This window comes from Quercus lobata, unplaced genomic scaffold (genome assembly GCF_001633185.2).
Source record: "Quercus lobata isolate SW786 unplaced genomic scaffold, ValleyOak3.0 Primary Assembly Scq3eQI_135, whole genome shotgun sequence".
NCBI lineage: Eukaryota > Viridiplantae > Streptophyta > Magnoliopsida > Fagales > Fagaceae > Quercus > Quercus lobata.
In genome coordinates this window covers 1-25258 of record NW_022154950.1, presented here as the reverse complement: position 1 = coordinate 25258, position 25258 = coordinate 1, and the positions used below count along the sequence as shown (strand labels likewise).

At 37.1% G+C, this 25258-nt stretch overlaps 1 protein-coding gene across 1 annotated transcript; it reads right to left on the bottom strand.

Annotated features, from left to right (window-relative positions):
- Nucleotides 1–18958: 18958 nt before the first annotated feature.
- On the bottom strand, nt 18959–21892 carry LOC115973620 (polygalacturonase At1g48100-like). Its single transcript, XM_031093878.1, has 8 exons — nt 21623–21892; nt 21351–21479; nt 20989–21156; nt 20865–20900; nt 20532–20739; nt 19845–19926; nt 19463–19571; nt 18959–19360 (listed from the first exon to the last, which is right to left on the bottom strand). The coding sequence occupies exons 1-8, from the start codon at nt 21890–21892 to the stop codon at nt 18959–18961; spliced, it is 1404 nt and encodes a 467-aa protein (XP_030949738.1).
- Between the last annotated feature and the right edge of the window lie 3366 nt (nt 21893–25258).

Genomic DNA, 25258 nt, shown 5'->3' with positions numbered 1-25258 from the left:
TTTAAAACTTGTTAATTCTATCAACCAGGGTCTAAATTTCCCAACACTAAGTGCAGTGGAAAATAAATTGACATGGTGATTTGTTTTCGAATGGGAAAAACCAACTCGGCAAAAACCCCACTGGGTGATTTTAAGGTCACCACTCCTAATAATCGACTATTATCAAAACAAGCGGTTACAAGTAAAGGAATCCCAGTACCTTCTATCAACCTACAATTGAACCATTACCTCAATACTCAATTGGACTTATTCTATAGTGACAATCTCTCCTTTTGATGCATGGCTCCTAGTACGTGACTAACCAATTGCGCGAATGCTAGTACGTGACTTCAATCACCAACTAGAGAAGGTTGTTAGCTATAAAGTTCTTCAGTTCATCCAAATGATGAAGATCAAGAAGATGCTTGGTTACAAAATCCTACGGTGCACAAACACAGTAACTTCTTCACAAGAACGATGAATTAGGGCAAATTCTGCCTCCGGTCACAATTTGCTTGAACAAACTTTGCTCAACACTTATGCAATTTGTGTCACCTTTGATGGCCCTTAAAATAATCATTCTATATGTCTAGGGTTGTGAGAAAAGAAAGCTCAAACACATAATCACGGATTAGAGTCAAAATAGATCTGAAATTCTATTTTATAAACCTTGACAGATAGCCAACTGTTGAGCAGTTGTCGAGCCACGGGCTAGAACAGCTTTCTCAAGCTCGATAGATGCTAGCTGTCGAGCTTTAATGAACTTGTACTTTTCAGCTTGAATCTTAGACATACTTGTATAGCTTTAACACTTGATCTTGAAACAAGATTTCTTGAAGTATTAAACACATCCTAGATCTACCCAAATACAAGTAAAGTGTATTTTATCAAAGGATTAGCCAATTACATAAAATAGTGACATATGTTCCTAACATGTGAAACACATATATCCTAACATTGTGTAACATGGCTCTAGCCATCTCCTGAATAATTCTGTTTTTTCTTTCTACCACACCATTTTGTTGTGGAGTAATAGGAGCAGAGAATTCTTGAGATATACTAGATCTAGCGCAGAGATTCCTATATGAGTTCTCGAATTCTTTACCATGATCACTGTGAATTCTATCAATCTTTATATTCTTCTCATTCTGCAGTCTTGTACACAAAGCTTCAAATGCTCAGGAGCATTCGACTTGGATCTTAGAAGAATGACCTAAGTGTACCTGGTGAAATCATCTACTACAACCATGATGTATCTCTTTCTTCCAAGAGATTCGGTTCTAGATGGACCCATGAGATCCAAATGTAGTAGCTCTAAAGGTCTAGATGTCTGAGTGCTTGGATGTTTTGCTTTCGTTTGTTTCCCAAGCTGACATGGTCCACACACAACATTGCCAACCCTGCTAAGCTTTGGTATTCCCAACACTAATTCATGCTTAGATACAATTGACAGATGTTTGTAGTTAGCATGTCCCATCCCTTGGTGCCATAAGTTTTCATTTGGAACACGAATACAATTGCACACAATATTAGCATCAGGTACCAATTCATAACAGTTATCTAGAGTGCAGACTCCGCTTATGAGTTTCTTTACAAACTCATTCAAAACGAGACATTTCCTTTTTGAGAATAGCACCATGTAATCTTGATCACATATCTGACTTATGCTCAACAAGTTCACTCTCAGACCTTCTACATACAAAACGTTTGTAATGGCTGGCAATCCAAGTAGAAAGATGGTTCCCTTCCCTTTTATTTGTGATTTGCTCCCATCACCGAAGGTGACACTTCCACCTTTCTTAGACTCGAAAACCTTAAAGAGAGAATGATCTCTAGTCATGTGTCTTGAGCATCCACTGCCAAGGTACCATAAACATGTGTCCATTACTTTAAACGCAAAGTTCATCATAAAACACACTTCATGCTTGCTTGACAAATCAGTAGGAATGGTTTTCTCTCTCATCTACCTTTTATTTACAACACCTTTAATTTTTACCCTTCTTAGATGAACTCCTTTGCACATTTTCATTTTGAGACAGTCTAGTTTCTTCCTTGTCACATTAAGACCTTTTTCAACAATCTTTAAGATAGCTTTCAAATAACTTTTAAACTTAAACACTCAATCAAATAGTGATTAGAAAAGCAAGATGTATTTGAAATAAAAGATCTTTTCATGCTGCTTGTAGCCAAGACAACAGGGGTCAATGGATCACATAGTAAATATTAAACCTAATCAGAGTGTGCCCGTCCTGATACCACTTGATAGGCCAACAATGTATTGACCCCTTTTGGCAAATTAATTAATTAATTACCCAAGTGAATTAATTAAGTCAATTTAAAATAGCTTGGTAGTACAAACAAATCACCAACTAAGTTAAATGCAGCATAAAATAAATTTGACATGGGTGATTTGTTTACGAATAGGGAAAACCACCGAGGCAAAACCCCACTGGGTGAATTTAAGGTCACCACTCCCGAAAATCCACTATTATCAAAACAAGCGGTTTCAAGTAAAAGGAATCCTAGTACCTAATACCAACCTATAGTTGAACACTTACCCCAATACCTAATTGGACTTGTATTGTAACGGCAATCTCTCCTTTCAATGCACGGCTCCCAATACCTGACTAACCAATGATGCATGGATCTCAATACGTGACTAACACACCAACTTGAGAAAGATGTTGGTTACAAAGTTCTTCAGTTTATCCAACAATGAAGATCAGGAAGCTCCTTGATTACAAAACCCTTGGCACAAAGACACAGTAGTTTCTACAAAGAATATGATGAACTAAGACAAGAATGTCTCCGGTCACAATATGCATTGTAACAACAATTGCAACAACCTTTGCATCACTTTGCATCACTTTGCATCACATGTGATAACCCTTAAAATAATCCTTATATATGTCTAGGGTTGTGAGAAAAGAAACTCTACACAAATACTCATGGATATGTGTGAAATCAGATCTAGAAATTCTAATTTCCTAATTCTCGACAAATTCAGCTTCTGTTGAGCTTTAACATCAAACCTTGATAGAAAGGATTCTATCGAGACATCTATCGATCTTTAATAAACAGCACTTCTTCACTTGTTTCTTGGGAAAGTGATAATTGTATTATAAAATAAAATATAAATATTCCAGAAATCCAAAAACGATGCTACTAAAAAGGCAAATAGATGGAAGAATTGAGGAAGGAAAAATGAAGTAACATACTTGAGCCATTATTTCATATGTAAGAACAAACTTTACAAGGCCACTAGTTTAATCAAACTCACTATTGGGGCATAAACCTAGCCTAGGAACAACCACCCGAAAAGGCAGAATCTTGAGAGACAAAAGAGTAAGTTCATTATCCGTTCATCAAGCAAGAGCCTGTAGACAGGAAATGAAATATTTTTAGTCAGTGCATAACATAACATATAGTAGAGGTATGATGGGCATGCTTCCTTCAAAGACTCACTTCCTATTCATTAGTAGGTCAGAACCCGAGGGCCTTTTTTTCTCCAGAGGCAATTTCAAGAATCGACCAACCAACATATATTGCAGATGGAACTTCTTGAGAGTAGTATACTACTTTTAATGTTTCAAGGAAGTATTTTAGTGCCATAGAAATACCATAAAACCCTTTTAGAAGCAACACCGACTAATTGTTATCTTTAATAAAACTTCACAAAAAACAGTATTTAAGAGGTTTGTAGGAACTATGATTCAATTGCAAGCTTAAAACTGGACCCTAAAATATAGTAAAGGTATTATCTGTTACTTTTATTTCAAACAAAAGATATCAGTGCAACTGACCATTTTTTATGGAAAGCCATTTCCACATGCAGGAAAATTGTGAAGTTTAAGAAGCGGGTAACTATAATCAACGTTTCGTGGACTCCTCAAAATCAACCAGAAAATGCATAGCCACTTGACTTATAGCTAGTGATACCAGATCCAAAAACTCATATTTAATATAAATTTTAATAGATTTAGATATCCTTTGCCTCGAGACAGTCAAATTCTACCATTGGATTGATGTGATAGTGATCCTTCCTGCAAATTCAAAGCTGCTTATAATACAAGTTTAGATGATAGCTATGATGTCCGCTCCTAATAATAGCTCTTTATCATTAAACCAAAACACCAATCGGTTTTTGATGTAAGCGGAGATTGAATCCCAAATTTCTTATTCAACCATCAGAGACTTTACTAGTTGAGTTAACTAGAACACACTAGTGTTATTCTACTTAAATGAGCTAAAAGTTTAATTTGTTACCTTTTCAAAGAGAAAGTTGACCGGCAACAAAATCTTACATGTTTACAACCTTGTTTTGAGTTATGGTGGATCTAAATGTAATCTTACTTTATTTTATAGTGGGATGACAATTTAGCTTGCAAAAATATTGAGAGATTTTGTTTAAGTGTAGAAGAACTCTTTTGAAATCTAAATATTTAATTTATTACTTTTGAAACTATGTAGTTTAATTTATTACTTTTAAAAGCTCATGGTTTAATTTATCAAATCCCTAAATTATAAGGTATAAAATGTAATTTTATTATTATTATTATTATTATTGTAGGGTCACGTTTTTTCAGGCCTTGTCCAAGATGCATGGAACCTTAGACCAGTGAGCCCAATACAATGAATTTGTAGAGAGTGGGCCAAAGAGCTGGGCTTTGGTGTGTGAATGACGACTGTCAAGGTATTTCCCAAGGGCCAAGTTTAATAGAGAAAATTTGGTCATCGGCAAGATCCGATTAGCTTTTTCTGGTGCTTCTGGTGTGTTAAGGGTTCCCCTTTTTTCGTTTCTCTTTTTCTCCCCTTTTTATAGTCGTTTTTCTCCTTCTAAATGGGGTCCTTAGGGTAGGTACTTGTCCCATCAGTCTCTACCTCCAGTTGTTGGGAGTGGTTGTAAGGATAAAGAAGTATGGTTCTGTCAGGTACAAGGTACTGAATGCAATAAAGGCAGCCTTCCATTAGACGCTTCCGCTCTATCTGTTGTCTCTCTCTATTTTTGTGCTTTCCTTGCCCTGTGGAACGATCTGGAGTTTCGCTACCAGTGGTCTGTTACTTCTTTTGCCCTCGGCTATATCTATCCGAGGAGGATTCTACCATGGCCTAGTAGGGGTTTTTCCATGGGCTGGGCCCCTAGCCCTGTATAGATATTGAAATGGGCCTATTAGTCTTTTACCCCCTACAATAGCCCCTCAAAATCCTGTTGTTCGACTCCTCGGACGGACAGGAGAGTTTTGGTGACATCGGGTCTCTGTCATGGTTTCCCAAGTCTTACCTTCCATTAATGCCAGAGTCTCTTTGTTTGCTCGAGGCGCGTTCCTGGCTATGAGACATTCTTTTAATCTATCCCAACCACATCCCTGTCGTTTCGATGCACGAGGCGCGCTTTAATTAGGGCTCTTTCACGAGGTGATATAAATCCAATGGCTGAAGACTACTTTGGAGTTCAAGCGAGATTGATCTCGTTTGTAATTCCTTCCTGGGGTTTCGGAGCGAATTGATTGTGAAAGTTCAAAAACGTGTACAAAAACACCTTTGAACGTTTAGACCCCCAAATTACAACTTAATCAATTCAAGCAATATGTCAAACAACTAGAGTGCGGAAACTTAACATATGCTATCAAACGAAATTGATTAAATACTATCTAAGCCATAACAGATTAATATCCACAGCAGATAAATAAAAAGGCAAAGATAGAGAGGAAGGAAGATGCAAACACAAAGACAACACGCGATGTGTTATCGAAGAGGAAACCGAAACCCTCGGCGAAAAACCTCTCCGCCGCCCTCCAAGCGGTAATCAATCCACTAGAAAATATAGTTGGGATACAAGGACAGCAATAGACCCTCCAAGCCTAATCTACCCAGTGCACCTAAGCCCTCCAAGCTTCTTGCTCCAACGAGGTTGCGCCGAACCTTTTTCTTTTCTAGCTTTCCGGATTCCGCTACTAGACCGTAGCATCAACCAATGAAGATTGGTTCCTTCCTAACTGCTTCCCAGAAATCCAAACAGCAGTCTCACAAAGATGATGATGGTGTGAACCTGGTTTGGTATAATGCCTCTCAAGGATTTGACAATGGAGAGGAAGAGAGTTGAGGAATTTGAAGAGATTCTAAGGTAGAGATTGTGGGTGAAACAATCTGGTTTTTCTTTAGGGTTTCTCTCTCAAAATTCTCTCTAGAAGCTCTCTTTCAATCGTGGGTAATAGGGGTATTTATACTGGAGTGGAGAGGGATGTGAAACGTCAGAATTCTACAAAACAGGGGTGGCTCGCGGCTTGACCTCGCGGCTTGACTAAGTCGCGAGATCCAGTCGCGAGATAACCGTATGGCCAGTTGTCCTGTTTTGTCCTGTAGTGCTCCAGCTAGCAGACTGTTCACCTTCCAGCATGCTTGGCACGTGAGGTTGCTTCTGGCGGCTTGAAGCCGCGAGTCACCCGCGAGACCCAGCCGCGACACTCTGTTTTCTTGCACACTCTTGAGCAAACTTCACTCTATCTCACTCACTACCCTTACATCAAACCCACCTAAATACAAGGTTACTAAATGCTGAATTACAAGCAAATTTGGCACGGAATAAAGCCAATAAGATGGTTGAATAAATTCAACCTTACAGATTGCCTCCAGATTCGTCCCCTATATAAGACGCGCAGTGGGAGATAGTCCATCTTTATTTGTAGAGCCTTGAGTTTTCAGGTTTGTAACTCCTCAGATGTTCCCAAAGTCCCTATTATGAGAGTGACTGAGATTTTGAGAGTGAAATGATCATGGTTAGGATGAGGGTGGAGGAACAAAACCCTCTTCAGAAGCCTTGGGTATCTCCGAGATTCAGAATGGCTCGGTCAAGACAAGGGAGACAAAGGCTCAAGGCCTTTATTCTCCTTGACAAGGTAAGAAAGGAGCCTCTTCTCCCTTCAGCCAAAATTCGATACTTACTCGATTGCTGCTAGAACGATACTTGCTCGATTACTGCCAGAGCAGGTATAGGGATTGGGCATCCCCGCTTTTTCCTCTCTTCCATCACTGGTGCCATCTAGGTGCCTCTACTTCTTCCTCTCTTCCATCACTGGTGCCACCCAGGTGCCTCCGCTTCTTCTTCTCTTCCATCACTGGTGCCACCCAACTGCCTTTGCTTCTCCTTCTCTTCCATCACTGGTGCTACCCGGACTTGCCTAGTCGTTGTTAGAGCAGAATTGAAGGATTTATCGTCCCTGTGTATTTATTTATTTTTTTATTATTTTCTTTTTTAGTTAGCTTATGATTGTAGGCTTGTCGAAGCCCCTATATATATATATTGTACTATCTCATTATCTAATAAAAGATGATTTTATCGCATTTTACGCATCCTTTATCCTGTACAATAATTATCTTGTGAATGGATGTAGTGTTTTTCTTTTGAACCGTATTTAGAACTGATGCCTTCGTCGGTAGAGTTATTTATCGAAATCGACGAGCACAACAGTGCCGATTTTTTAAATAAGTTAACTATATAGGACTAACCGGGATAATAGCCGCACGTTCCATATTACGGACGGAGTAACCGCCTAAGGATGTGTAATCTAAAATAAACTGTCCGAAAGGGTCGCTGGGCATTAGGGTTCTTTCCCGCGTTTCCGATGATATTCGTAGCTTTAACTTCTTTTAGTTATATGGTCCGAGGACCGAGGCATGACCGTACCTGGTCTAAATACAGAAAGGCACCATTTTGTGTTAGTTCCCCATAGGTTTGAGTCCGAGGACCATGCAAGGTTTTGGTTCTGTCTAGCACTTGTGCTTTGTTTTCAGAGTGTCTAGTTTCCCCATAGGCTTGAGTCCAAGGACCATGCAAGGCCTTGGTTCTGTCTAGCACTTGGGGTTTGTTTTCAGAGTGTCCAGTTTCCCATAGACTTGAGTCCGAGGACCATGCAATGCCTTGGTTCTGTCTAGCACTTGGGCTTTGTTTTCAGTGTGGTGTAGTTTCCCCATAAACTTGAGTTAGAGGACCATGTAAGGCCTTGGTTCTGTCTAACACTTGGGCTTTGTTTTTAGAATGTCTAGTTTCCCCATAGGCTTGAGTCCGAGAACTATGCAAGGCCTTGGTTCTGTCTAGCATTTGGGTTTTGTTTTCAGAATGTCTAGTTTCCCTATAGGCTTGAATCCGAGGACCATGTAAGGCCTTGGTTCTGTCTAGCACTTGGGCTTTTATTTTCAGAGTGTCTAGTTTCCCCATAGGCTTGAGTCCAAGGACCATGCAAAGTCTTGGTTCTGTCTAGCACTTAGGCTTTGTTTTTAGTGTGTCTAGTTTCCCCATAGGCTTGAGTCCGAGGACCATGCAAGACCTTGGTTCTGTCTAGCACTTGGGCTTTGTTTTCAAAGTGTCTAGTTTCCCCATAGGCTTGAGTCTAAGTTTCCCTATAGGCTTGAGTCCAAGGACCATGCAAGGCCTTGGTTCTGTCCAGCATTTGAGCTTTGTTTTCAGTGTGTCTAGTTTCCCCATAGGCTTGAGTCTGAGGACCATGCAAGGCCTTGGTTCTGTCTAGCACTTGGGTTTTGTTTTCAAAGTGTCTAATTTCCCCATAGGCTTGAGTTTGAGGACTATACAAGGCCTTGGTTCTGTCTAGCACTTGGGTTTTGTTTTCAGAGTGTCTAGTTTCTCCATAGGCTTGAGTTCGAGGACCATGCAAGGCCTTGGTTCTGTCTAGCACTTGGGCTTTGTTTTCAGAGTGTCTAGTTTCCCCAAAAGCTTAAGTCCGATGACCATCCAAGGCCTTGATTCTGCCTAGCACTTGGGTTTTGTTTTCAGTGTATCTAGTTTCCCCATAGGCTTGAGTCCGAGGACCATGCAAGACCTTGGTTCTGTCTAGCACTTGGGCTTTGTTTTTAGAGTATCTAATTTCCCCATAGGCTTGAGTCCGAGGACCGTCCAAGGCCTTGGTTCTATCTAACACTTGGACTTTATTTTCAGAGTGTCTAGTTTCCCCATAGGCTTGAGTTCAAGAACCATGCAAGGCCTTAGTTCTGTCTAGCACTTGGGCTTTGTTTTCAAAGTGTCTAGTTTCCCCATAGGCTTGAGTCCAAGGACCATGCAAGGCATTGGTTCTGTCTAGCACTTGGGCTTTGTTTTCAGAGTGTTTAGTTTCCCCATAGGCTTGAGTCCGAGAACCATACAAGGCCTTGGTTCTGTCGAGCACTTGGGCTTTATTTTCAGAGTGTCTAGTTTCCCTAAACGCTTTAGTCCGAGGACTATGCAAGGCCTTGGTTCTGTCTAGCACTTGAGCTTTGTTTTCAGTGTAGTTTCCCCATAGGCTTAAGTCCGAGGACCATGCAAGGCCTTGGTTCTGTCTAGCACTTGGGCTTAGGCTATCAACTTTTCTCTCCGTAGGGGATTCAACGGACTAGACTACTAGGCCCGTGAGAGTTAGCCCCTTGTCAGGTATCCGAGGCAAATGTCTGACGTTATAAGCCCCTAGGACCACATTTCACTTAACAATCCTTCTCACGTAGTCAACGCTTCGAAGTATGGGCCTGAGTGGAGGTTGAGTAACGACAACGACGATGTGTTTTGGGAAATAAGGGGGGAGGCTTTCGTGCAGCTTGTACCACCGCCATAACGGTCTTTCTGATGGACTCCTGGTGGCAGGAGCTTGACCCCACCGTGATTGGTCGTTGCACTTGCTAACGCTCAAGCTCTTCCCACAGATAGCGCCAATTGTAGGGTCACGTTTTTTCAAGCCTTGTCCAAGATGCATGGAACCTTAGACCAGTGAGCCCAATACAATGAATTTATAGAGAGTCGGCTAAAGAGCTGAGCTTTGGTGTATGAATGACGACCATCAAGGTATTCCCCATGGGCCAAGTTTAACAGAGAAAATTTGGTCATCGGAAAAATCCGAGGAGCTTTTTCTGGTGCTTCTGGTGTGTTGGGGGTTCCCCTTTTTTCGTTTCTCTTTTTCTCCCCTTTTTATAGTCATTTTTCTCCTCCTGAATGGGGTCCCTAGGGTAGGTATTTGTCCCATCAGCCCCTACCTCCAGTTGTTGGGAGTGGTTGTAAGGACAGAGAAGTATGGCTCTATCAGGCACAAGGCACTGAATGCAATAAAGGCAGCCTTCCCTTAGACGCTTCCGCTCTATCTGTTATCTCTCTTTACTTTTGTGTTTTCCCTGCCTTGTGGAACGATCTGGAGTCTCGCTACCGATGGTCTGTTACTTCTTTTACCCTCGGCTATATCTATCCGAGAAGGATTCTCCCATGGCTTAGGAGGGGTTTTTCCATGGGCTGGGCCCCTGGCCCAGTATAGATATTGAAATGGGCTTATTAGTCTTTTATCTCCCACAATTATCTACTCTGTTAATGGTACTAATGGAACATGATACACAGAGCATGGTTAACATATTATTTGTCAAAAGTTTTGTAACTTCATAATTTCATTTGGTTTCAAAATTAGGATTCAAATATCCTTTTTTCCACTTGTTATGACAATTAAATTTTTTATAATAAGAAAAAAATGCTACTATTGTTTGATACTAAATAAAACCTAACTTATTATTCAGCTTACTTAGTATGTACAACAAAATTTTAGGACCTTTTTTTTTTTTTTTTCTAAATATAAATACAACCTTATGGAATAACCCTAACTTATATAGTTTACATAAAGCACATGGACACCCAAAGGGTGTTTCAAACTTGGCTCCAAAGCATGCTTGACATTATGGCCCCCTTACACTCTCAAATAAAAAGAACTTAAATCTAAAAATAAAATAACTCACCTTTTTTTTAGCTGAGCCAAAAAAAAAAAAAAAAAAAAATCACTTGTTTTTAAGAGATTTAATTCTATTAGAACGCCCTCCAATAAAAACATGTCACATCATTATATTACTAAAACATGAATGCATTTGATAGTATATTATAATATCTCTATAAATACCTTTAGCCATCAAAAGACTTATATTACTTGTTTTTAAATACTTCTTACTTTTTTCCAATTACTTTTTTTAACAAAAGAAACCAACAAAAATCAGTCCATCCCCACAAAGTGGAGGGTTCTTACATGGCTATTGACTTTTTCTTCTTCCCTACTCTACTGCCTACTGGCCGTTAAAAGAGGCAGTATTAGTTAGTTGCTAATATCAGCTTGTGGATTAATATTTATTGTTTTCATTTTGTTTTCTTTTCTAAGAGAAACTCTCAATTAAAAAAGGTTTTAACTAAACTACTGATACTAACATCACCTACAAGATCTTGTAAATGGTAAAATCATATCATATTATATATAATAAAAGTTGGGCTTAGACGCCGTGGTTACGCCATGTGTCTTCACCAAATTGTAGAAATTTTAATAGATTTTTGAAAAATAAATATAATTTTTTTTGTTCTTATCTTTTTTTCCTATAATTTCTAAGTTGATAAAAATTTTAATTTGAAATCACTTCTTTAGATAAAGTTTGATAGACACAAAAACTTGATAATTTAATATCAACTTAACCTCTTCTCATCCATTAAGGAAAAAAATATATATTCTTAAGCTTCACACTTTCATAAATTTTTATAGATATATATATATATATATATATTTTGTTCTTATCTTCTTAAATTGCATGATTTTTTTTTTTAGAAGATAAGAACAAAAAAATATATTGAAGAAAAAATATATTAGTACATAATGACATATTGCATCAAATTGATTATAGGAAACAACAAAAAGAGGGGCTAACAATGGAAATGAAGCAATTGAAGAAAAAATCTGTGCCGAAGTAAAGAAAAGAAAGATTGTGAAGAAGTAAGTACAATTGCACAAATAAATATTATTTGGTTCTTTTTTAAAACTTCACACTATTTTTATTTTCCTTAAGAAGAAAATAACTTTTGTATTTTTTCTGTTTTGCAAAGACATAAAAAAAGAGAAAGTGGAGGACCAAATAGAAGTGTTAGACGACTAGAGAACATATAAAATATTTAAATGAAAGACTAATTTCATATTTAGAGTTTTAGATTGTTTTCATATTAGAATGATTTGAGTTTGGAAAAATTTACTTTTAAGCTATTGTATATACGCTAATTCAGTTAATAGATTTTATTTCGGATAGGTTGACTTAGTTTATTGTACATGTTTTCGGTGTTGCACTCTTTTTTTAACAACTGTGTTAATGTGCTAATTTTCTTTCATAAAAAAATGTGCTAAAAAGAAGGAAGGATTTTGATGAATATTACACAAGACTTCTTGCTGAGATTTCTTAATTGGAAGCAAGGTTTCAAGAGGTAAAGGATCATGCAAGTCTCTTATTTTTTAATTATACAAAATTCAATTATTTTTTAGATTTTAAAAAAATAGATATATATATATATATATTTTTTTTTTTATCTTATATACAGAGAGAGAGAGATTTCATTAATAATTGTTATACTATTTTTACAATTTGCCATAGTTTTTAAAATATTTTATAATATTTTTTTTTTTAAAAATGCCCAACTTGAACTTACATAATATTCATTTTAATTGTTATTCAATTTAATTATATTATCAAAATACCATGTGGCTTCACCAAATTGCAAAAATTTTATTAAATTTTTAGATTTTTAAAGAACTAAAAAGGAATAGTATACTATCAGGACTCTAATTCATTTTTATCATTAAATTAAATTAGATTAACATTATTTTTTTATTTGTTAGGATATATTTCTTAAATTAAGGGATAATATTGAACATACAAAAATTTAATTTAGATAATATTTATCATCTAATTAACATTGTTTTATCTGTTAGGATATATTTATTAAATTAGGGGATTGTAAGGACACGATTCCTGCGCGGCCCAGTGACATTTTCGAGTTCACGCGGGAGAGATCCCTCACAATACGATTTGTAGAGAGTGGGCTTGAAAAGCTTGGGCTTGGTCACGGGGGGATGGTCCGGTCTGGATTTCAGAAAGATCCCTGTGGAAAATGGACTGGGCCTAAACGTTTATAGCCCCGCCATACTGCCACCTCTGAGAATGGGATCCTCGGACTTGATCCGAGGACCCTTGTGGTCCTTTCCGGCTGTCCAACGGAGGACCTTCTCTATTCTGTGCATGGATCGTTCCGGCGATCTTCCTCATGAAGTCTCCTTTTTTTTTCTCCCCTTTGCTAGATTCACTTACTTCTCCTTTTATACTAGTGTGCGTTCGATGTCCTTCGTCCACGTGTAGGGTCAGTCTTTACAAATACTGACATTGGTCCCATCAGTCTAATCCCGGAATTGTTGGGGATGACTTGATAAAGCTGTAGAGTACGGTTCTGCCAGGCATTGGGCCTTATCCAGAAGGGTATTTAGGGTAATCGCCCCAAGGTATTTTGGATTTCCTTACGAATTTATCCCTTTATTCTGGGCGGATTATGGGCCTGCCAAGGACTAGACTGTCCTCGGCTGCCTCCCAAAAATTGGTCCGTGCTCGGCGTCATGGAGCTTGGGCCACAGTTCTCCTCGGATTGGGCCCTCGGACTTTCTAAGGGCAAATGGGCCTGGTCCACGAATTGCTGGGCCCCACAATAGCCCCTCAAAACCCTTCTATCCGAATTCCGGATTGGAAAGGAGGGTTTTGGCAAACCCGCGCCCTTAATATGGCCCATTTAGCTTGATCCCGCATTTATGTGAGCGGTTTCTCAGGAAGTCAGGCGGTTTTTGAGGGATTCCTTTTAATCCGCTCGGAATCTGCTCCTTCCGCTTGGATGTCCCAGACGCGCCCTTAATGAATTCCCCTTAATGAGGCTCATTTATATCCAGCGGCTCATTTGATAAGGTGGAGAAGTGGAACGGACGCCTCTTTTTTCTTCAGATTCTTTGGGAAGGTTGAATGCATTTAATGCCATCCGTTCTGCTCTTCCTATAAGAAGGCAAGCAGGAGGCCATCACTTTCGTACTAACTCCCTTCTATTCTTCTGAGATCGCACCAAATGATGAAGAAATCATGCCCCTCCTCCAGACACCATATTCTGATAAACCTTGAAATGGCTCGATCAGGGCAAGGGTGGCGCAGACTTAAGATCTGTCTCGCCTCTCTTTCAGCCAAAATCCGAAGCAGGGACTCGTCGTGTCGAACTCTCGGCACGACTGAGTCGAGAACAACCAAGACCAGCACCACCCGGCTCCTCATGAGCATACCTAATATGGCACCAACGTGTTAGGAGTCAGGGCTGAGGCAGGGGCTAAGTGCTTCTGCTTCTCCCTCTTTTGCTCCTTGGTGCCCTCCTCCGCTTTCCTCTTATAGTCTTCCCAGCACCAGTTCCGTCCTGGTGCCTTCCCTTTTCCCTCTTTTGCTCCTTTTCTTTCTTTTCGTCCCTTCTCTCTTCTTCTCCTCCTTCTTTACTCATGTCCTCCATCTTCCTCCTTCATCTCCTCCATCTTCTTCATTGATTTCTTCCTTACTATTTCCTTCTCCTTCAATTCTTCTTCCTTCTCCTTCAATTCTTCTTCCTTCTCCTTCAATTCTTCTTCCTTGTCCTTCATCCTTTTCCGAAGAAGGTTCTTGTCATGATATGAGCAATGTTGAGGCAGAGACTGAAGAGACCTTGAAGATGAGTTTTAGAAGAAGCCTGACTGTTTACTTCTCTGTACTGCGAGTGTTATCGTTGCTTCAGCAGTTCTCCTTTTGTATAGGCTTGTTTGAGCCCTTTTTCGTACATTGTAATAATCTCTTATATTAATAAAAGTGTTTATTATTTCATTTTGCATATTCCGTTTATGTTTTTGTATATTGGTAAATGCTGCTCGGCTCAATGAGAAAGTATCTAAACCGATGACAACTAAGACCAAAATACTTGATAATAAAAAGATGCTGCCATAACTCTAATATAAGTGTTTGGCCCAATAAGGCCGACCAGTGAAAAGTAATGATTACCCATGCTGGCCGAGGAGAGAACTGGAGGCTTGATGCCGTGTTTGGGTCCGAGGACCATACAAGGCCTTGATTCTATACAAAACTCGTAATAATAATAATTTTTATACTCGGTTTCCCCATAGGCTTGAGTCCGAGGACCATGCAAGACCTTGGTTCTGTCCAAAACTTACGAGATTTATTTTTTTTGTGTTTGGTTTCCCCACAGGCTTGAGTCCGTGGACCATGCAAGGCCTTGGTTCTGTTCAAAACTTTTGGTTTTCGTCTCTTGTACTTGGTTTCCCCATAGGTTTGAGTCCGAGGACCATGCAAGACCTTGGTTCTGTCCAAAACTTACGAGATTTATTTTTTTTGTGTTTGGTTTCCCCACAGGCTTGAGTCCGTGGACCATGCAAGGCCTTGGTTCTGTCCAAAACTTTTGGATTTTCATCTCTTGTACTTGGTTTCCCCATAGGTTTGAGTCCGAGGACCATGCAAGACCTTGGTTCTGTCCAAACTTACGAGATTTATTTTTGTGTGTTTGGTTTCCCCACAGGCTTGAGTCCGTGGACCATGCAAGGCCTTGGTTCTGTCCAAAACTTTTGATTTTCATCTCTTGTACTTGGTTTCCCCATAGGTTTGAGTCCGAGGACCATGCAAGACCTTGGTTCTGTCCAAAACTTACGAGATTTATTTTTTTTGTGTTTGGTTTCCCACAGGCTTGAGTCCGTGGACCATGCAAGGCCTTGGTTCTGTCCAAAACTTTTGATTTTCATCTCTTGTACTTGGTTTCCCCATAGGTTTGAGTCCGAGGACCATGCAAGACCTTGGTTCTGTCCAAAACTTACGAGATTTATATTTTTTTTGTGTTTGGTTTCCCCACAGGCTTGAGTCCGTGGACCATGCAAGGCCTTGGTTCTGTCCAAAACTTTTGGTTTGTTTTTCGGATGTAAGCCCCTAGATCAGGGCGGGGAGAGCCGGCTTGAGGCCAAGAGCCCCTAGGGCTGCCCACGCCATGGGCGCTGCAAGGAGTAGCCCCTAGCAGAAGTTTATGTCGGAACAACAGCTGCACGTCAAAGGAGACGGAGGAAGCTCCGTGGATTTTTGCTTAGTAGAGAGTTGACTCCACCGCCACCTGCGCCAAGCGCGCATGCTCCCCACAGACGGCGCCAATTGTAAGGACACGATTCCTGCGCGGCCCAGTGACATCTTCGGGTTCACGCGGGAGAGATCCCTCACAATACGATTTGTAGAGAGTGGGCTTGAAAAGCTTGGGCTTGGTCACGGGGGGATGGTCCGGTCTGGATTTCAGAAAGATCCCTGTGGAAAATGGACTGGGCCTAAACGTTTAAAGCCCCGCCATACTGCCACCTCTGAGAATGGGATCCTCGGACTTGATCCGAGGACCCTTGTGGTCCTTTCCGGCTGTCCAACGGAGGACTTTCTCTGTTCTGTGCATGGATCGTTCTGGCGATCTTCCTCATGAAGTCTCCCTTTTGCCTCTCCCCCTGCTAGATTCACTTACTTCTCCTTTTATACTAGTGTGCGTTCGATGTCCTTCGTCCACGTGTAGGGTCAGTCTTTACAAATACTGACATTGGTCCCATCAGTCTAATCCCGGAATTGTTGGGGATGACTTGATAAAGCTGTAGAGTACGGTTCTGCCAGGCATTGGGCCTTATCCAGAAGGGTATTTAGGGTAATCGCCCCAAGGTATTTTGGATTTCCTTACGAATTTATCCCTTTATTCTGGGCGGATTATGGGCCTGCCGAGGACTAGACTGTCCTCGGCTGCCTCCCAAAAATTGGTCCGTACTCGGCGTCATGGAGCTTGGGCCACAGTTCTCCTCGGATTGGGCCCTCGGACTTTCTAAGGGCAAATGGGCCTGGTCCACGAATTGCTGGGCCCCACATTTATATATATAATTTAATATTTTATATATATTGTTTTAATATTATGTTATCATACACTTAAACAATTGCTCTCTCTCCCTTTTAAAACTCACACAAATACTTATATGGTTATTCTATTTCTCTTTCATTTCTACATTATTAATGTCGAAACCAACTCATTAAAAATGACCAAATACCTTAAACCTAACATGTCCTACACCTGCACCACCTGGGTTTTTCCTACCCTAAAGACAGGATGATCAGACGAGACACCCTTGATTCAATCTCATCTTTCCCTATTGCTATCACTACTGTTTGGCACAAAGTATCTTATATACCCATTTCAAGGAACAAAATAGGATTATTTCTATTTTACATAAGGTCATGCTATTTACAATATTAAACAACGTGGCATTAAATACCCATTTGGATCTATAATATTTTAATATGAATTATAATATTGATCCATTTTAAATAGTGTCATTTTTTATTCATGAAAGTATGAGATACATCTTCATACTTTTTTTTTAATATATATATATATATATATATATATATACGTACGTACGTATGTGTGTATTTTAATTTTACAACTAATTGACTAACATATTGTGAGATATCTTCTCCATTTAAAAGGTAAAAACAGATTCCATAAGTTGAGTTGGGAAAAGCCTGCCAGTTGGAATGTTTAAAGATAAAAATTGAAAAGTTTACAGAGCACTATGCATTAGCTTTTGATCTCTTTCAAGAAAAAAATTTTAGCCCATGCGCATGCAGTGAAGCTAATTAGAGGATGAGTTGGACGATGCACGAACCGCACTGCCTCCATCACCAAAACCGTCATGAACACCTTTCACCAATCTAACTCTTGCAATTGCCAATAAAAAATAAAGTAAAGATAGGACCGAACCCAAGAAAGAGAAAAGCAATTAATCAATTGTGGATTATGGTGACTATGAGACTAGCATGTCAGACCCACTCAAATGGGTCTAGCTTCTTTCTTTTTGCTAATGAAAAGAATATTCAGATGGTGAATGCTTCTTTTGTCTTTCTCTGTTCTCAATTAATCTTTAAATACTTTTGGCTATAATGCCAAATGCTTGTCTAATGTGCTTAAAGCAACCTTCGAGATTTTATGGATGAGAAGTTTTAAATTTTAATGTGTTTTTCAGTCTAATGGAAATCTCTCTCTCTCTCTCAAAAAAAAAAAAAAAAATTCACCTCACATCACATCTCAATTTTCAACCACTTTATAAGTCATAAAAAAGTAAAATAGGACATGTATTGATTTGTCAAAATCAAGGCAAAGGCATGCTTTGTAGACATTGTAGACCCTTTCAGTGCATAATTTTACGTAAGTGATCTTGTTCAAGTAATGAACAAAATCTCATTTCACTTTACATATCAATTCAAGGTTTAGGAATAATATTTTCAAATGTTCTTCTTTAGAGGTCATATAAAAAAATAATTTGCCTTTTGCCATATACTAGAAAAGAAAAAAAAAAAAATCTGAATGAAATATAATCATGTGACCATTTATTTTCAGCCTTTTTAGTTTAACTTTTTAACTTTTAGTTTTTATGTATAGTTTTTTAAAATTTCGTTTTTTAAATATTTTTTTCATTTTTTTAAAGTACAAAGAAATTTTAGTATATTTTAAATAAAAAGCTAAATAAGCTAATGTCAAACACACAATAATAATTCCAAACTTATTTGAAAAGAGAAATTTTACAATTTATATCCTTAATAAACCACAATTTTTGCTTTATATTTAATAATACTAGTAGACATCATTCAGTTACTTAGTAGATATTTGGTATGTTTTAGTTGATGTTAAAAGATCAATATTAGTAGTGGGAACATGCAAAAGATAATATTACTACGATCATAAATTATAATTTCAATAATATGAAAAAAATTATTAACATTATAGTTGTGTTCCTTGCAGAACTGGTGAAGGCATAATCTTCATTTAAGTTATCCCATAATATGCAGGTCTATTTCACATTTAGGTCTCTCCGTTAACCTATTCTGAACTTTCTTTTATTCTTTTTAATTTTAAGTGCAACCAAAAAAAAAAAAAAAACATATTCAATAGATGAGAATATATTTTTATTCTTTCATTGACCAACCGAATTACATTGCACTAGACCATCACCTTCTCACAGTTAAAATATTGCAGAAGGGAAGAAAACAACTTAAAAAGAAGAAGAAGAAGCAGCTACAATAAAACAACCTAAACTAATTTTAATCAACACACATTATCATGTGATCTTTCTATTCTGTTGACAGAACCACCACTATTCCTTAAGCAATAATCTATGCTTGAAGGAACCAATGGAGCACTTGATTTCCCATAAGAGTTCAAACACAGACCCTGTTGAAAACCTCGATAGCGTGGCGAAGGCTTCAACTGAATATCAATTAGATCAATGCCAGTGCACGGAATGTCATTGCTACATGCGAGATGAATTGGTTGCACTGAATAAGTCCCAACTATCTGGTCATACTTAACACCAGTTATTGCCACAGCTCCTGTTTGGTTCTTGCAGAAATTCTTGTCACAATAGAACTGGTCTATGATTATTGGTACCTTAACATCAGAAACTTGAACATTGGTAAATGATACGTTTTTGACAGATCCAATGCCCCCCTGATCATAGGAATCGAAAAATGAATATAATGTTAGAAAATAAATAAAATGCCTTCATAATCTAAACAATTAGTCAATACTTTTCATAAGATAATTCCATACCTGCCATGTCTTGATCCTTACTCCTGATAGAGTGTTTTGAATTGAGACATTCTCCACAATTATATTGGAGACACATGCAACACTTTTGTCCTTCCCTAGTCCTCCTAAGCTGCAAATATGGGAGGGAAAAAAAAGATAAGAAAGATACATGAGTATATAAATATTAAATTAAAGGTTAAATTTTATATTTTTTAATAGGAATTGTAGCCATTAGTTACAACCAAGTTTGTGGGCAACTTTTTCTATAAAAAAATTTATGTTTAAGTATTTTATTTTTAATCTGCTATATTCCTGTTTTGTATAGTAATATAAGAGTTTATTTATTTATTTTTTTTATAATGAATATAAAAGGTAATATATATAATAATATATATTGATTTACCTTATACCATGTCCAGGGCCACAGTTAATATGATGAACATGGACATTGGAGCAACCAGTTTGTATGGATACACAATCATCCCCTGTCAAAAGAGTGCCCAGACTTAATTAGAATACTAATCTGAATGTTAATTAACAGTGTAATAGTATGGGCATCATAAATTACTTAATAGTTAATACTGAGCCCATAGAATTGCAAAAGAAAAAGTTAGTTGTGCCAGTACCTTTTGCTCCCCGCTTTATTCAAAAGTTAGTTTAGTGGCAGTTTACGGTTTAAAAGAACACTTCAACCAATCATTCTTACTAAGACAGTTACCTTTGAAGTTCGTATGCTTCTTAAATTGGTATATGGGGGTGACTCAAGAATTAAAAAATAATAATAATAAAAGGCATATTCTGTTCTCCAATTCTAAAAAGCCTAAGAGCAAGACATATTTAATTAAGTCTTAGTGCAAAATTTAGATAAAGTTGTTTACTTTATGTTCGTCAGGTATGTACTATGTAATGGGTCTTTTTTAGTATATCACATCATGGGAACCTGACTAATTTCATAATTAAACATTACCTTGTGTGTAAAGTGCAACCGTTAGTTAGGTACAAAGTTTGGGGCACCAGCCTTTTCAGTCTTCCTATATTTTATGGGGGGAAAAAATGGAAATAATTTCTAATTATAATCAGTGGTTCTTACCACATCCAATACTAGAATGCTGAATTTCTACGTCTTGGGTGTTTTGTAGGTGAATCCCATCAGTGTTTAGGCTATCTTCTGGCGAAGAAATTGTAATATTGTTAACTTTGACACCCTTAGAGCTGTCGAACTTTAGGTGGCACTGTGGACTGTTTATGATTTTGATGTTGCTTACTGTGACATCATAGCTAGAATAGAATCTCAAAGCCTGAATTGGAGAAAGACAATGTTAAGAAGATCAAAATCAGAACTTGTCCTACAAATTTTTAATAGGAAAATAATGTATATATACGTGATCAAATAATAAAACTGAGAAAATAAAGTGAATCTTACTGTTGGTCTGAGATCTGGAATGTTATTGGATTTTTTCTGCAACATCACAAAGAGGTTAGATGCTATATAATCTTCTGCACATTGTTGATGTGAAAGTATAAACAAGTTAATGCTAAGTGTTAACCTGAGTATAAAGAATTTGAGAGGTAGTCCACCAGTTAGAGCCTTGGCCATCAACAGTACCAGTGCCTTGAATGGTAAAGTTTTGGACCCATTTGAAATTAATCCATTGAAATAAACTGGATTTTGGCCACGAACCAACTTTGGGAGGAGCTAAGAGAGTTCCATCTATCTGTTGGAATTCCACTTGCATTAGGTTTGTACGTTTAAGCATTTAGTTGTAAATTGTTATAATATAAAGACAAAATAATATATTACTTAAATGAAAAAGAGAATATTCTTGTTATCTTTCTCCATTTCTGTAATTATTATGAAGATTCTGCTTTAGAGTTAGTAAAATGAGATTAAAAGAAGAGAAAGCAAAACCTGAAGAACAAGGTGAGGCATACAAGGACCCTGAAGAGTTATGGGCTTGATGAGGAAATTGAATCCTGATGGGATTTCTATTGTAGCCCCAGGAAACTTGCATGCAGCTTTCCATGCTGCTAGGAGTGCCTGCTTGATTGGTTACATGCTCAAGAAAGTTAGAATCATACAAACCACTAAATACAAGCGAATCCACTATTCATGTAAGACGAGGAGCGTCAATAAATTTCCAAATTCACATAAGCACAAACGAACAATTTTTTGTTAATTACCTTAGAATCGTCGGAAACTCCATCACCTTTAGCTCCAAATGAAAAAAGATCAAAACTGCTAGACGGGTTGGGATTAGAACCGCGATGAGGAAGAGGGGCTGGTGCAGGACTAGGAAAATGAGTGTTGCCATTGCCACTCTTATCTTTTTGGTGCTTACGAGTTTTGGAATTCCTAATGTGATTGTTTCTTGCCTCAACTGAAATTTTGGAGAATAATGTGACCATAAAGAATAGAAAAAGGAGAAGAGATAAACTCTTGTATTTTTTCATCTCTTTGAACTGTTCTTTTCCTTCTTAGAAAGCCTTCTCAGAGAAGAGAGAATTCCTACTAGTATGACGAGCTTTAGCAAACTATGCTTAAGAGACTTGAGAGTTGATACAAGGGGTACGGTACGTAGTTATATAAGCAGTTTATATAGTGTGTTATCACGGAAATAGCCTTGACTAGGTTGTAATTTACTAGGACATCCTTCATTCGGTGGTTAAATTAGTAAAGGACAAGAATGACTTTTTCATTTAGAATGGGAGGAGGACTACATGGTATAACAGTCTCGAGGAAAAATTATTAGGTATTCTCGGAGTACTATAAATGCATATTTCTTTCTCTCACATGAATAGTGGGTCTCATCATAAATTTAATTAGTAGGACCTATCATTCATGTGAAAGGAGACAGTACATAATAATTTCTCACGTTATGGGAGAAAGATCTAATAAAATTGTTTCTTAACATACTTTTTCTTTTGCACTGGTGAATGAGATGATTGGGCATCACCAAGAAGTAATATTATAGACGGAATTAATTTGTGAAGGCTATTTTTTTTTTTTTTTTTTATATTAAAAAAAGAACTTCTGAAGGTAAGCCTTAAGTGTGGTTGAATTTTTTTTATAATTAAAATGCTATAACGCTGGTATGATTTGGGCATTTATCAAAGTTCAAAGATTTATAATTAACTAATTAATTAAGCCATTACCTTCTGTTGTCATTTCTCATTTCTGTCATTAATAGCTCTTTAACAATTGGTTACCAAAAAGTTTTTAACAGTTCTAATTATATATAATATATTTTTTTTATCAGAAACAACAGTTCTAATTACTTTTTAACTGAAAAGATCTTTAACAACTAGAGTGTTTGGCACATTACAGTATTAAATTAAAGTAACAACAGTTCTAATTACTTTAATACTGTAATTTTCCAAACACTCAGAGTTGTTAAAGATCTTTTCAGTTTAAGCATTTTATCACAAAAAATTATGCAACTAAAACTCTACGTTTAAATCTCTACTTTTTACAACAATTCCATACGGCCCCTATATAATGATCAATTTTTATGTGCTTTTTAATGATTTTAAGATCTTCAATGGTTCACAGCAAAAATAAAATAAAAAGATCTTGAATGGTTATGAATTAAATTTAAGTGGTTCATTAATTATTCGTTTTGGAACTATATGTGAGACTTCTACATTCATAAGAAAATTTAAAATATTCTTGTGCAACTTGAGCTCTATTCCGTCATATGTTGTCTACAATTATTTATTAGACTGTGTGGCTCGGAAAATTATTAGGTACTCTTAGAATACCATAAATGCTACTCCCTCCTCTCACATGAATGGTGAGTCCCATCATGAATTTAATTAGTGAGACTCATTATATATATGAGAGGAGGGAATACGTATTTATAGTACTCCGAAAGTACACAATAATTTTCCGTATAACTCACTCTTTCATTGATAACCTTCATATTAAGGTTGAATTGAGAGTTGTAGCTTGGCTGGGCTTGGTAGAACATGAAGATAGAGGTTTGGAGAATTTTAATTACTTCGATTACAATTGGCTTTTATTATTAGAAACTATAGTTATTCTTGTTTTATTTCGGATGATGTAACATTTGGAGTTTGTTTTTTAGTTAAAGATAAACATGGATTGTACTTTGTAAGTGTTGTGAAATAAAGGAATTATCAATAAAATCAATTAATAAAAGAAACCATGAGAATGAGAAAATATATATGGAACTCAAAGCGGTCATCCACGCTATATATGGAACTCAAAAAATTAGGCTTATATGTTTGGATCAACTATATATTATATTAACCATAGTTTTAAAAACTGGACCGACTTGACCGATTCAACTTGAAATTGGACATCAATTTGATTCAGTAAAAAACTCTTAAAATAGGTAAAAATTGGGAACTTAATGCCTTCTTTTTAATTTTTTTTTTTAAATTTTAATTTTTAACTTTTATAAAAATCTACACTCTTGTGCTGCTCGACCCAGCCACACCTTGAACCACATGCACTTGTGTATAGAAAGATACCACTAGGTACATGTCCGGTTAGGATTTAGTATGTTGAGCGGTGCCTAAATTCCACTTATGTATAGATAAGTATATTCAAAACTCATAATCTCTACCGTCCTCATATAAATAATACTACTATATTAAATGATTTCTAGAAAACGATAAGTGGTGATCATTAGTTCATTTGCTTTAGCTACGTTTCATTTTCGAGTGCATCGTAGAACTCTCTTGTTGTTATTATTCTAATGATTTAACTGTTTTTTAAATGTGCTAAAAAAAAAAAAAAAAAAAAAAAGAACTGTTTTTTAAATCATAACTTTAAGTAATGACTGCTTGTCTGCTTGAGAACATTGAAAAGGGAATATTGCCACATAAACCCACTTGGGAGGCATCGGATTAGTTTTCTATAAAGTTTACAATTACTAAAGGTGTGGATTTAACCACAAAGTTTATTTTATTTTATTTTTTTGGAAACAAAAACTGATAAAAGACAGAGAATAAAGCAGTTCTAAGTTTTAATACAAACATACACCACAAATTACATTCAAAAGCTATAAAAACTTTTTAGGACCGAAGAATTAACCACATAGGGTTGCTTCCTCTTTATTTTATGTAAATTGCACAATTATAAATTTCACCCATGCATCATTCAGTTTGGTGGAAGAAGGAGGACAAAATAAAGTTCAATTAAAATATAGTGTTTGGAGTTTGGATAATGCTTTCAACACCTAAACTCATATTTTAAGAAGGTGCATGCCTAAAGCCTATAAAGCATAATTTGGATGCCTCCTAAATACTTTTATAATTAAGGCCTGCTCCAAGATAAAAGTTGCAAGTTATACAATTTCTGCATTTGTGAATAAATTTGTCATTTTAGGATAAGATAAAACGTTATATATATATAACAGCTCAACCAACATAACCAGGTCACAATCTGCTAAAAAAACCCTCATCTCAAAAGAACCTAACTTTTGAGGTGAAACAAGTCAAAAAAGGAAATAAGGTAGCCAACTCACCACTCACTAGTGCATGTTATTCGTCACTTGAATGCAGCATGCATTGTCCAAAACGGTGCCTAAAATTCGGGGGTTGGTGATCCTAGGAGAATTTTTTTTTTTTTTTTTAATTATTTATTTATTTATTTATTATTATTTTTTTTTTCAGGTGTAGGTGTAGCTTTAGTTAGTTTTATGATACAAAACAAGGTGGTGGTTCGCACGTTCTCAGAGTTGTACGTGGAGATAAAAGGGGAAAAAAAGGAGTCCTGGTTTTGTTTTTATTTTTTTAGTGAAGTCTCTGAAGAATGTTGTCTTCTTCTTCTTGTAGCACGCAGATGGTCCA